The 13031-nt window shown below is 33.9% G+C and overlaps 1 protein-coding gene across 1 annotated transcript; it reads left to right on the top strand.

The window, feature by feature from the left end:
• The first annotated feature begins 10602 nt into the window (after positions 1-10602).
• Positions 10603-12261, top strand: LOC117241287 (luciferin 4-monooxygenase-like). The gene is made up of 3 exons (XM_033507242.1): positions 10603-10875; positions 11641-11904; positions 12218-12261. Exons 1-3 carry the CDS (start codon positions 10611-10613, stop codon positions 12259-12261), a joined length of 573 nt encoding a protein of 190 aa, XP_033363133.1. The 5' UTR covers positions 10603-10610.
• Positions 12262-13031: the final 770 nt, after the last annotated feature.

The following is a 13031-nucleotide window of genomic DNA, read 5'->3' as shown; positions in this document are numbered from 1 at the left end:
TTATTAATCATTATGATTCCATGAAACTTCAAAAATAATATATGGAAATACATTATAAAATCTTTATCATTTGTGCTTTATATTAAAATCTACACGAAACAACGTAAATATAGCTCAAGATGGATGCTTTCGTGATGGATAGTTTAAGAGAATTGTTATAAATTAAAAAAAAAAGTAAAGCAGATGTTGCAAATAAATACATTGTGAACAGTAGCTTTGCTGGAAACCTAGCCTAAATGAAATGAAGATACACTATGGTCCATTAATGGTGCTCTTGAGAGAACTCAAGCTACGGTTCTCGTAATGGGGCTTTCGAAAATGCTTTCACGGTAAACCCATGAAACAGTGTTTCGCTATTCGTCCATTAAGTACATTGCATTTGAAGTACATATACGTGTATACCTTCTTCGATCGCATCTTTCCCAAATTTTCATAAATCGCTTAAAGAAACGATTTAATCTTACAAGACCATTGTGCATATCGTATTCTCGCATTTAGAAACAAACGTAGCATATTTTTCAACTAGTAGCAAATTTTAATAATTCGTCAAAAAATATAATTAGCTATTAACGTTCTGTCTATAGATCGTTATATGAATAACAAAATTTCATACAACAGTTGAAATAATCGTAAAATTGTTAAAAATGCGTATTGATATTTTAGAATATCTAATAATGTTATACTAACTCGAAAGAAAATTTAATATTCGAAGAGTTCTAGTACAAGTAAAATATTTTGCTACTGATATTCTACATAGGTTTGCTACTGCATCGTAATATTCAAAATTACTACCGGCTATCTAAAAAAAGTGATAGAGGATTTCTTGAATCGAATATATCAATTTCTATAGACGCTGAACGTTGTACTATGCATATGCGCCGGATTTTACACAGGGTGTTCATTTGGAAAATTTACGTCCAACTATCTCGAAAACCACGCAGAGCAACCGTGCTGCTCGTTATTAATTTTTTAGCCTTTTTAAAGTCATTCAAGGGTCAACTTGGTCTTTTAAAATGGAGATCATCTTTTTCCTTTACAGCCTCTTACTCTGCGAGAGAAGAGAAAAGCTCGTATAGAAAACATTTCTTTATCGCACTTCATCTTAAAAGGGTATTTGTTCAGATAAACATTTATTTCAGTTTTTGTTATTTCCAAAGCAGCGGAAGAGATTAAAGTGTACAATCACTAACAATTCGACTTTTTCACGAGATCTTTTAAATACACAAATAACGAAGCATTATAAAATGTTTTCAAAATCTTGGTAATTTTAGGAAAAGTGAGGACATTCTAAACACATTTATTCCGATGTTTTGTGTATAAAAAAAGTTGTACAGATAAAAGTTGAACAAATATCATTTTAAGACAAAGTCCGATAAAGGTCTTTCTTATAAAACTTTTTCTTTTTTCCCGAAGAATGAGAAAAAAGTGTGGTTTTCTACCTTACAAATTACCTTGAAATGGGCTGAAAAGTGAGAGACAAGTTGCATTGTTTTTATTTCAAAAAAATTTTTTTTTAAATGCGTAGTTCTCGAGATAATTGGACATTTTCAAATGAACACCCTGTATACAAATGTTTACCAGAATATGAAGTAGTTTCCAATCTAATAGTAGATTATAACGATAGATTATTATCTGCTTGATTTGCGGCCAATTGTCACGCGCGTGACGTAATTTGTTGTGAATTGTATTTCATTGGAAGAATCTATGATAGACATCTATAAATAATCCTTGATAATAATTTCGTGGAAATGAAAATATAATATTTTGATTAACGAATGATCCATCAAATGCTTTAGATAAAATCAGTTTCTGTCAAGTATCTAATTCGGTTTCACAAAATAATATAGAAATATTACAATAAAATTGTCTCTCATGACTATAACGTAACTACACTCGAAGGCCTGATTTTTGCGTGTATTTATACATGGAATTATATTTCGCTTCGTACATTGTACTATTTGAAAATTTAGTTTTCTTCCAAAACGGATACTTAAATAAAAAGAGTTTGTTGCGTAGTTTCGATCTTTGTCAAACAATTTTTCTTTCGTATCATGTAGAAATATATATACATATGTGCATTTCTATACTAATATTTCGTACCAGTCATCGATTGTTTCTCAATTATCAAATTATCCAGCAATTTCTTAATCTTTGACTTATAACTTTTGTTTAACGTTATACGGGTGAAAAATGAGGCTACAGTTCCGATAAAGTCGGTCTTTTAAAAAAATTGCCCTATTTGATAAATATATAGCATGCAGCATATGATACAATACCAGTATTGACATAATCGCCGCAGTAAGCGCACTGGCATGCAATGACATCGCTATTTTCCGGTTTTGGCCCATTAAACCCCATTGACGGTGCGCGTTTGAATTTTCATACGGTCCATATCGTCATGCGAATTAACCACATTACACGGGTCAATCACACAGCTATTTTCATAGTCGCTGAATTAATGTATCTCCAAACACGTTTGATGTATTGTGATATGTCGCAAATAGACCCATTTACCGCTTAGGTAGCTGAATCGTTGCAACTGATCGTGCTAATCAATTGGAACCAATTGATTTCCATGGAATAATTAGTACAAACGAATAGTTTCGATGAATTATTCTCTCTAAGAATCCTATTACTTTGTTATTAACTGCCAACAATGAAACAGTAATTACCCAGTAACAATCATCACTGTATATTACGTACGTAAAAATACGCACAAGCATCTTCATACAAACCAGATAATTTGCATATTTGAATTTTTAATCTTTCTTTTAATTCGTAATTTGTAATCTTCGTCGATATGGGTATTTTCAGCTACTAAAACTGTCAAAGAATGCAACGCGGTGTCTTTATGATACAGCGAAGCAGACACCTGGTAAAGATTCGTCTTGTCAGACATCGATCACTGTTCATTTGCTTGCTAGAAAAGTATTATAAAGTCATATCCCGAAGGATCTTTGAGCTGGCGGGACCGCCCTGTTGTCAAACCACTGCCCACCCTGAGACTAACTTCTTTACCTCCGCACAAAGGGAATACGTCGCCATAGACCCGCTGGACGAAGGTCACCGCAAAGTTGGTCGACTGCACATGTCGATGTTAGCAAGACAGATAAGATGGCAGAACTTTCGACCGATTATCTTGATTAATATCTTGAGTCGACTGTGCGTGTGTTTCGATTCGTATGCTGTTTATAATCTTTATAAACGAAGCGTCATCAAACGAACTTAAGAACACAATTTATTAAAATCTCGAAAGTAGTGGGCATTGCTTGCAAAATGACAATAATTTTGGGCCAAAGAGTGGGAAATGCTTAATTTCTCATGTCGTTACAAATTATCATGAATTTTTTACTTTAGGTTATTTCAATGACATGTCTGAAATCCATGTTTTATTAGCTACAATAGTACGATGATAAAAATATGTTACTGCTATTGGAAAATCGTCGATGACCTTGAAAATTCGGAAAAATGGCTCTGAGGGTAGAACACGAATCACAATAATATGTATTAATCCAAATAACTTTTGACTCGTACATTTTTCTGTATCTGCAGAAGTAACGAAGATATTAAACGCGGACACGATAAACGAAACGTCTGTATATAGATGTGGTTCGAATCGAAATTACGAGTGGCACGTGATTCAATTCATTTCATTACTCTTACCCATCATTTCGTCGAGGAGAAACGACCATATTATTTCAAAAAACTGGGATAACTAGGTGCATTCGTGCTATTTTTAATCTGTTACTCCATCTGAACCAATAACTTTTTAATGTGTATAAAATATTCCCATAACGAATAATGAACTGCACCGTTTAATACAATAATATTATATTTTTATTTTTTGTAGTATTTAATAATAAATTAACAATAAATTGTACAAATCCATTGAAAGAAACGCAAGTGTTCCTCGCCTAATCTTAACGCCCCTATCTACTAACTTCTTGTCTACGTTTTATGTTGAAGTGGTTACCACTTCTAAGAAAACTCTACATCTGGTCTTTTTTAGTTTTCTCAAGCACTGAAGCCATCGACAGCGCGTAGACAAAAGACTGCGACGAAGTCAGACCATAAACAGTAGACAGGCGACGTTGGCTTCGGGGTTTTCTGTTATTAGATAACACAGCTAGCGTGCGGATCTGGACCAGCTCAAATTGTATTTTACTTATTCACTTCTATTTAAATATATTTTTCTACCTTACAATTTATCCACGTGTTTTCTCTGTTTACACATCGAATAACCTCAACATTTTATAATTGCTATACGAAATATTTTCATTATTAGTGGATTTATCAGAATTTGTTTTAGTGCTTGTCATAAATGATGTTATTTCTAAGAACCTGCAAACTAACGATGTTTGATATTTTCTATCTTTTATTAAAGTAGATTTTCCGCCGTATTTTCAACTTTTGCGTGTATGACTACATAATAACGGGAAAATGAAAACATTTACGCGAACAGCAACTGTGCTCAAACTGAAAGATATGCGCTATTCCTTTTAATGCTACATCTTCGTAAATTTTCTCGTGTTACTGTACGGTCGTTGTACCTCATGGAATGTTTGTAAACATTTATTATTGATACCTCTACCCCATCCAGAGAGTACACAAGATATTAATAGTCCCGTGTTATCTTCTGCATAACGTGCACGTGGACAATGCACGAAGAATAACACGTAGCATCATGAGTTAGAGTAACGAGGAAAAGTTTGAAATGCTCTTGATTTACACTGTAACCGTGCGTAACCGTCTATAATACAACGGCTAGTGAATCGTAGTCGATATTATTGGCATTTTTATTCGAAAATAATAGCGCACTTTACCGATTTCAATGAACTTCAAATATGTTATCGAAATATGTTAACGTCCTGAGAAAACTTCGATCAAATTTAATTTATTTGATTTAATAATTAACTTTTAGCTTTTCAGCGTATGTAAAATATTCGGTACGCACAACTAATATACGGAACAATTTTTAAGCAGATGAGTTTCTATGAATGAAATAGCTACATATTCTTTGTACTAAAAATTAAATTATTTTCCGCAGTAAGAAATATTAAATTAGAAGAAGGTTCGATTTCAGAACAAACACGACATAAACAATAACCATCGTTGCTCGACGATCAAACATTGGAGCGGATACAATTCAAATGCAAGGCTGTTTCTCAGCTTCTACAAAACGGGTCGAGATGAAACATATCCAATTTTCTTTCCAAGACACTACGCTATATAACGGAGAAACCCCGATCGAAAATTGTTCAGTAGTTTTTACGTGATGCAAGTACGAACAAACAAACAAGCAGAGAGGCAACATTTTTTTAAGTTAAAATTAGTTTTTTGGATTCCATAGCTGATGAGTTATTCCTGGATATCCGCTTTATTTCTTGTTCATTCGATGTACAGATACAACCCTTCTACTCTTTCTATAATTCTGGCACACAAGTGACTGTATTTTTTACCTAAATTTAACTCATTGGTGCTAGTCATCTTTAATATAAATAAAAAAAAATGATAAATGGGTCAAATCCGTAGATTGGATTAGATTAATGGGTTAGATGTATGTCTACTGATTTCAATTATTACTATGTATGTGACGAACATACGGATAAGACAGTGCAACATTTCATACGTCAACAGATTGCTTGAAAATTTAGTTTCGGCCGGCTGCTACTCTAGCCCAACCTATAATCCGTTCATTTTTCTTTTTTATTCATGTTGAAGTTATTCTCATTTCTAGGAAAACTCTACATCACTAGTGTTAGCTTTCTTAGTCCTCGAAGCCATTCGAATTCTTGCAGTAAATAGGTGGTAAGGATTCGCGAATTCAACTTATCAGGAAGTTCGTACTTCTATTTATATACATTAAAAACAAGTATTTTCAAACTGGAGTGTACCAAAAATCATGGTACATGGTAAAAAAATTAAAAAATACAAATGAGTTTTAATCATATAAATATCTAACTCATTAGTTTCATCAGTTTCCTGTAAAATACTACTTCGAATCAATTTAAAGTCTCTCACACAAGTAGGAAATGTTTCATGAGTTTAACCACAATTAAGGAAATGTCTTAATCAATATTGAAGTAGACGAGTAATAATAATCTTTCAATGTTTCAAAAGTCATATACATTAAGTAAGAAGATACTTATTTGCTGATAATATTGACACAATTTAAGGAAATAACAATACGTTTCCGATATCGCTGATACCGCGCTTTTCAACTTTATTAATTTACCCTGAGTAACAGATTTACGAGGAAGAGTAATGACTCAATGCACAAAGAACAAGCGATGAGAAAATTTCGACTTGTCTTCGACGATTAAATCGAGATTACGAAACGACTGAACAAATGCGACCAACTATCGTCCGACGATACGAACGGTCAACGAATACATTCGTCCACGAACGTGTCACGTAATTTTTAGGGTTGGTTGGTGAAAATAAAATATAGTTGAGTCGTAACACAACAATTAACTTTGTTTTAATCAACCTTTATTGTGAATTCACCAATCACAATGTAACACGGACTGAATTAGCGTAAATCACAATTCACTCCAACCACGTTATGTAAGACTTAGTTACAACAATACATTAAGTAAGCGACTTATAAGGGTAGAGACCGATATAGATATGTTGACTATTCTAAGGATACAGAATAAGTGAAGTTTTACTGACGATACTGTGTCTGAGGAAAGCTAGGGGTGGGTGTGTCTAAGGACACGGGACTATCGGATTTGTTGATGACAATTTTGGTTAAGGAAGTGAGGGTAGTAGACACCGTCTCCGATTGGATAATAAGAAGGTTGGTGGACCAGGGAGGGTTTTAGCCGCCCTCGCGAGAAAGTTGCCAACGGAACATACCAGATGTGGAGAAAACCAACTTTCTAAGCTAACACGTGGTAGACAATAAACGTAAAGTGAAATTTAAGACAGGAAATACTCGCTTGGTCCGAAGGACCTTAACTATAAAAATGCCAAGGCCCCCTAGTGGGCACTTAAGACTATTGAGGGTGCGCGCCAAGGATATGCAGACATCTGGGTGCCATCCTGTCCGTGGTGTGTGGCCTGGTCTCTGATGTGAATTGACTTTACAGAAGAAAAGTTGTTTCGTTTTAAAGGAAGTGCGAATATTAACGTGCGAGCAGCTGCTTATTGCAAGGAAACGATTAAGGTCATCGCGAATTCATAACTCTCGTTCGTAAGTGAAAAATTGTTTATCGGGTATTGTATCGCGTAGTTTGGACTTTACGTGTTCGAAAGCCGCCTATATATAGAGATTCGTGTACAGTCGCGCAGTTACTCCAAATTGCAAGTTTCAGTTGATACGAATATGAATATACGCGAAATATCCGCTTCTCTCAGCAATCGGTAGGTATAAATTTGGTCATTAATATCAGTGGTTTTAATTCTGTCATTATTCAAATAAATTCGAACAGATGCACAGAATTTATTCTTGCTCAATAGTCGAGTCATTGTGAAATCTCTACTTTCCTTACTTATGGAACTCCTATTTTCGAAAATATCGTTTTGTTTTTTTTGATAATAGCAAATAGTATTACACTTAGATTTCTAAGGAACTAAATCTAATTGACTAAAAGGACTAAAATATAATTGAAATTAACTTGTTTATATTACTTCCTAATTTTATAGATACATTCTAGTAGGATAAAAACTGTTGTAATTATCGATTCGAATATAGTTAATGCTAAAGAAAACAAAGAATTACTTTCAACAGATAAATCAACTTTTAAAGAGCACCATGAAGAACCGGTTGATAAGTGCAACATTTGTCAGCAGTGTTCTCTTTGCGATCCTTCTCGCCCACCTGCCGGTTACTTTATCGAGTTTCGAATCGATCGAGGACCTTCTGCCGATAATAGGCGCAGGGATCAAAATATTGTTAGAAAACGTTGATCGCCAGTTGAAATGTCCCGTGTTTCACATTGCTGTAGACAATAAATGCGTTCTGATGGGTTAACGTTCAGAGCATTCAAATTTATATCATGAACACGTACATTTACGTTTCTGTTTCTTCCGTTTTCGCTCTTCGACATTCGCTTTGAATCTTGATCGACATCGATGCCGAAAGATTCAATGACCGTCGATTACTAGCTCACTGAATCTGTGTATTCAGGATTTTGTTTACTGTCAACTTGAATTATAAAGAATGTATTGTAATAAATAAGGCAATGAAAACGTTGAATTGATTATAATTTTGCTGCAAAATCCACTTAAATTTAGATGCGAGTGTTTAGAAGAAGAGAAATGTTTACAACTACGCACTTACCTACTAAAATTCAGTCTCCTTGTTGATTTAGAGATGATTTGACTTCAAAACGAAAGAAAGACACGTGTCTCGTTACTAGCGAAGAGTCGTAGAACATAGAATATATTAAAAGGAACAAATACTTTATAATACTAATTATGCTATTAATACCAATAACTAGAGCTCATCCATAATTCTAACGAATTATTGTTGAAAATTCTCGAGGTACATTATGTTAGGGAATATGTACGAGACACATACACGATACATCAAAAACGATTGTAATACTTGAAAATGAGAATTTAGTTCTTTTTACTATTCGGGCACCAGCAAGCTTGGTTAAGGTCGTCTTGTCCATTTCGACGACCAACCGATACCTGTGAAACTTTTTCTAATTATTTTTTTGGGGGTTAACCAAACTATCGTGCATGCTCACAGTTGAATGAAGAAAAATCAGAATGCGAAGCAGTCTTGGCAGTTGAAGGACCAAAGGTCGGTTTTCCAGCGCCTGCATATCAGAAGCGCGTTGATGATTTTAGTCGTGGATCGTGCTGATCTTTCTAGCGTTGGTCACGTTTTCGTGCGTATTTTCTGTTTCTTCTAGAGTTTAGTTGGAATCCGTAGATTAAATCCAGTTAGCGCCAGTTGTTGAGTGCGAATGGGAGGCGGGAATGATGCGAGAAATGACATGCACGATCCTTGTACGATAACGATGTATGTTTATTATTACAAGCTTATCTCTAAAGTCTGGGTGAACTATCCTCCACTCAGCAAAGTTATTACTAATATCAACAAAGATTATTTGTGTGGTTAACAATGTCCCTTTACTATTCTAAAGTGGAAATAACAAATACACAGCACCCTTCGAATTTGACCTACGAAACGCATTTTTTTCATCCTTGACTAAATTCGCGATTATGTTATTTCGATCCTACCGACGATATTCGATATATTTCGAGGAGTCTCACTCAAGATATCGCACGCTAAAAAATAAAAATTGATTTTACATCGAAAGGGCTACTTTTAGAACTATGTCGATATTTATTTCTCCCGGTCGGCACTATAAGCCCTTTGAGTATCGGACACCTTTTTACACAACCTGTATACGTCAGTTAGCTATCACACTTGAAACGATTACGGAGAAAACATAATGTTCGGAATCGCAAGCTTTGAAATAAAAAAATAAAATATGATCGCGGCAATAATACGCTAAATTGTACGTACACAGTAGAACCTCGATTAGGAGAGAAAGAGGGAATTTTTACAAAGATTAAACTGCATCCGTTTATTCGCATCTTGTCCGCGTTTGCCCAGCCACAATTTTCATTTGTCTACCCTTCAACAGATATTATCGCCAAATGTTCAATAATGTGATAATTTCGGTATAGCGTATCACACTAAATATTTAGTTACAAGAAGGCCGAACAACGTCACGTTGATCAAACTAAAGGAATATAAACGGAATAATACAGAAAAACTTGGAAATTTTTGCGAGCAATCGTTGCAGCATTTGATTCAGTGAACACACGATAAAAAATAATAATATTCGTTCCTTTACAACAAACGTAAAAACAGGGGCATGTCACATAAAATGCATAACACATACTGCTCGATATATGTGCTACCTTATTACTATTATCCCATAAATACGCCATCTAATCGTATTTTCAATACAATTTTTATATTTCTATAAATGTTATTGTGGTTGAATGTATTTTCACCGCCTAGGGATTTTTAATTACACACAATTTTCGGCTAACATCGTCGTGTATCGTCCACATTTCTGCTGTATTACAACAATAAACTATAAACCGTCCAAGCGTATAACCTTCTTTACAGCGCCATCATTTTAAATCGGAACAATCAAACAGTTTACACTGAAACACTGCGAATGTTACAGCGGTTCATCGTTACAGAATGGCTGAGCTGTGAGAAACAAGAACGATTGCCGCAGAATATAAACGAGACAAAATATAAATTGATATAAGATGCAGTGAAGCAAATCAGTCGCAGGTCATTCGTTTTATCATTTCCTGACGTCCATATTAGAGATTTTATTAAAAGTTAAAAAGCTGAGGTAGACTCGTGATTGTACTGATTTTGAATTAGACATTACAGTCCTTCTAATTTTCGTCAGAAAATAAGCTTTTCTTACGGATGGAATACTTGACACTACCGTTGCAACGAACAATTAACGACCTGGTACGTTTCGTTCTAGATAAGCGACCCGCATATTGCGATTACAGATGGCTGTATTAGCATGTACATTGTCAGAGTAATCAACAGTCTCAATTTAAACAAGATAGATTTTTTTATATAAAAAGAGCAAGAAACGACAATACAAATGATTCATTTTGATTACTATGTTTTATATTGTAATACTTGCATGTTACTATATCAGGTAGATATTCAAACTGGTAAACACTACACATGCAAGGATATTCTCGAAAAAAGCACAATATTATCTGTTGCTTTGAGAAATTATGGAATCAAGGTGGAAGACAGAATCTCCGTTGCAGCTGAAAACCATCCACATTACGTGGTATCGATATGTAGCACGTTATTTATCGGAGCTACATTTGCACCGTTGAATCCAGCATATACAGAAAGTAAGATATTCTCCAAGCAGCTTTTACGAATTATTTTATAATAACAAAGAAATTAATTTAATTAAAAGTACGTGCGTGTTTAATATTATAGAAATTTAACGAAGGCAGAACGTAAAAAGTGGAAAGAAAAATTTGCTCTCCTTTTTTGGAAACTTGCATGTTTCTGATAACTCCACTGATTATGCCATATATAAGTTAATGAAATCGAGCCTCGACTTTATTATTTGCCTCGAGTTTATTATAGAATTTTACAACTACTAGAAACAGAGATCATAAATTAGATACTTTAATTAAAGACTAAATTTATTTACATTACATTTGCAGAATTAACAATAAAAGTCTAGAAACAGTACTTACTCTAACACCAAGTTTTATAATGTAGTGTAAACAATAATTGTTAATATTAAATTGTTAAATATTGTGTATATAGATGCGGAAATTAATAATCACTTATATTCTCAATATGCGTTACTCCGTCACCTTTTAGAGATACAAACAATACTAATTTTTAATCGTATACGATTAAATTGTATTTAACTACTCCGAATATCTTCTCAGAGTAAACATTCTACGAAAAATATGTTATTTCAAAGAAAGTTGTTTCAGCCTCTCCTTGCGGAGACGGATATCGGAAAAAGCTTTTGTAAGGCTCTTCGAATATTTCTAGATCTTTTGTAAAACTGTCACCTTGTTACGCGGAGTGGTTAAGTTACGCGATGCAGCATATGCGTTATTTAATCATATCTAATGCAATTTTTTACGTAGGAGAATTTACGCACATGCTGGAAATTTATCAGCCACGGGTGTTGTTTGCATCGCGACGCACTGAAAACATTTTGGCGAAAATTGCATCTACTGTAAGCTGGAATATGAAATTAATCGAATTGGATGATAAACCTCTTGATGGAAATATAATAACCGGAGACAAGGTTTTGGAAAAATATCAAAGTATCACGGATCTCTATGCGTCTTCACCGGTGCAGATAGATCATAACAGGAAAAGAATGGCAGCTATTTTATGTTCTAGCGGTACAACAGGCCTTCCAAAAGGAGTAATGTTGTCTCATCGAAATTTGTTACTTTTCATCCAAAGTCTAAGGTAAATATATTAAATTAATATACACAATGTATCCGGTTGATCTAAGACCACACATATATTTCGAGATTTATTTTTCATTTATGTTAAATTTAAATATATATTATTCGTTTTATATGATTAACAAACCATTCTTTATTCAAATCAACTATATAATATTTTCTCTATTGTTGTGCCTCTTAACTCTTATCATTCTAGTTGAAATTATAAATATTCGATTCAATTGCATTTTGTTCTTAATCGAAGTGCCCCAGAATCAATGGATATTCGACGTGGAGACCGAATACTAGTTTTCTTGCCATTATTCCACGGTTATGCGTTCGGAATGATGAATACGGCAATAAGTTGCAGTGCAGCTGTGTACATAATGCGAAATTTCAAGTTAGAAACGTTAATCAGTCCCGTAGAAAAATACAGAATTACGCATACACCATTGGTCCCTCCAGTTTTAGTTGGTCTTGCGAAGCATCCAATGGTGCCAAATTGCGATTTCAGCAGCGTGAGAGAGATCGTTTCCGGTGCGGCAACGCTTCCGCCGGATGTAAGTTTTTCGTCCAAATTACCTAACGCAATACGTTATAACGGTATACTATATAACGTAATAAGTTATAACGTTATACTATATAACGTAATACTTTATTACGTTACACTATATAACGTAATACGTTATTACGTTATACCATATAACGTTATACTACATAACGTAATACGTTATAATGTTATAATATATAACGTAATACTTTATAATGTTATACTACCTAACGAAATACCTAATAACGTTATACTATATAATGTAATACATTATAACGTTATTCTATATAACGTAATACGTTCTATAACCATATAACGTTATACTACATAACATAATACGTTATAATGTTATAATATAAAACGTAATACTTTATAATGTTATACTACCTAACGAAATACCCAATAACGTTGTACTATATAATGTAATACATTATAACGTTATTCTATATAACGTAATACGTTCTAATGTTATACTACCTAACGTAATACGTTACAACGTTATACTATATACCGTAATACGTTATAATGT

Source organism: Bombus vosnesenskii, unplaced genomic scaffold (genome assembly GCF_011952255.1).
Source record: "Bombus vosnesenskii isolate JDL3184/JDL3185 unplaced genomic scaffold, Bvos_JDL3184-5_v1.1 scf7180000015596, whole genome shotgun sequence".
In the NCBI taxonomy this organism is placed as follows: domain Eukaryota; kingdom Metazoa; phylum Arthropoda; class Insecta; order Hymenoptera; family Apidae; genus Bombus; species Bombus vosnesenskii.
Note: the sequence above shows the minus strand (reverse complement) of the source record. Positions and strands in the feature narration are given on the sequence as shown.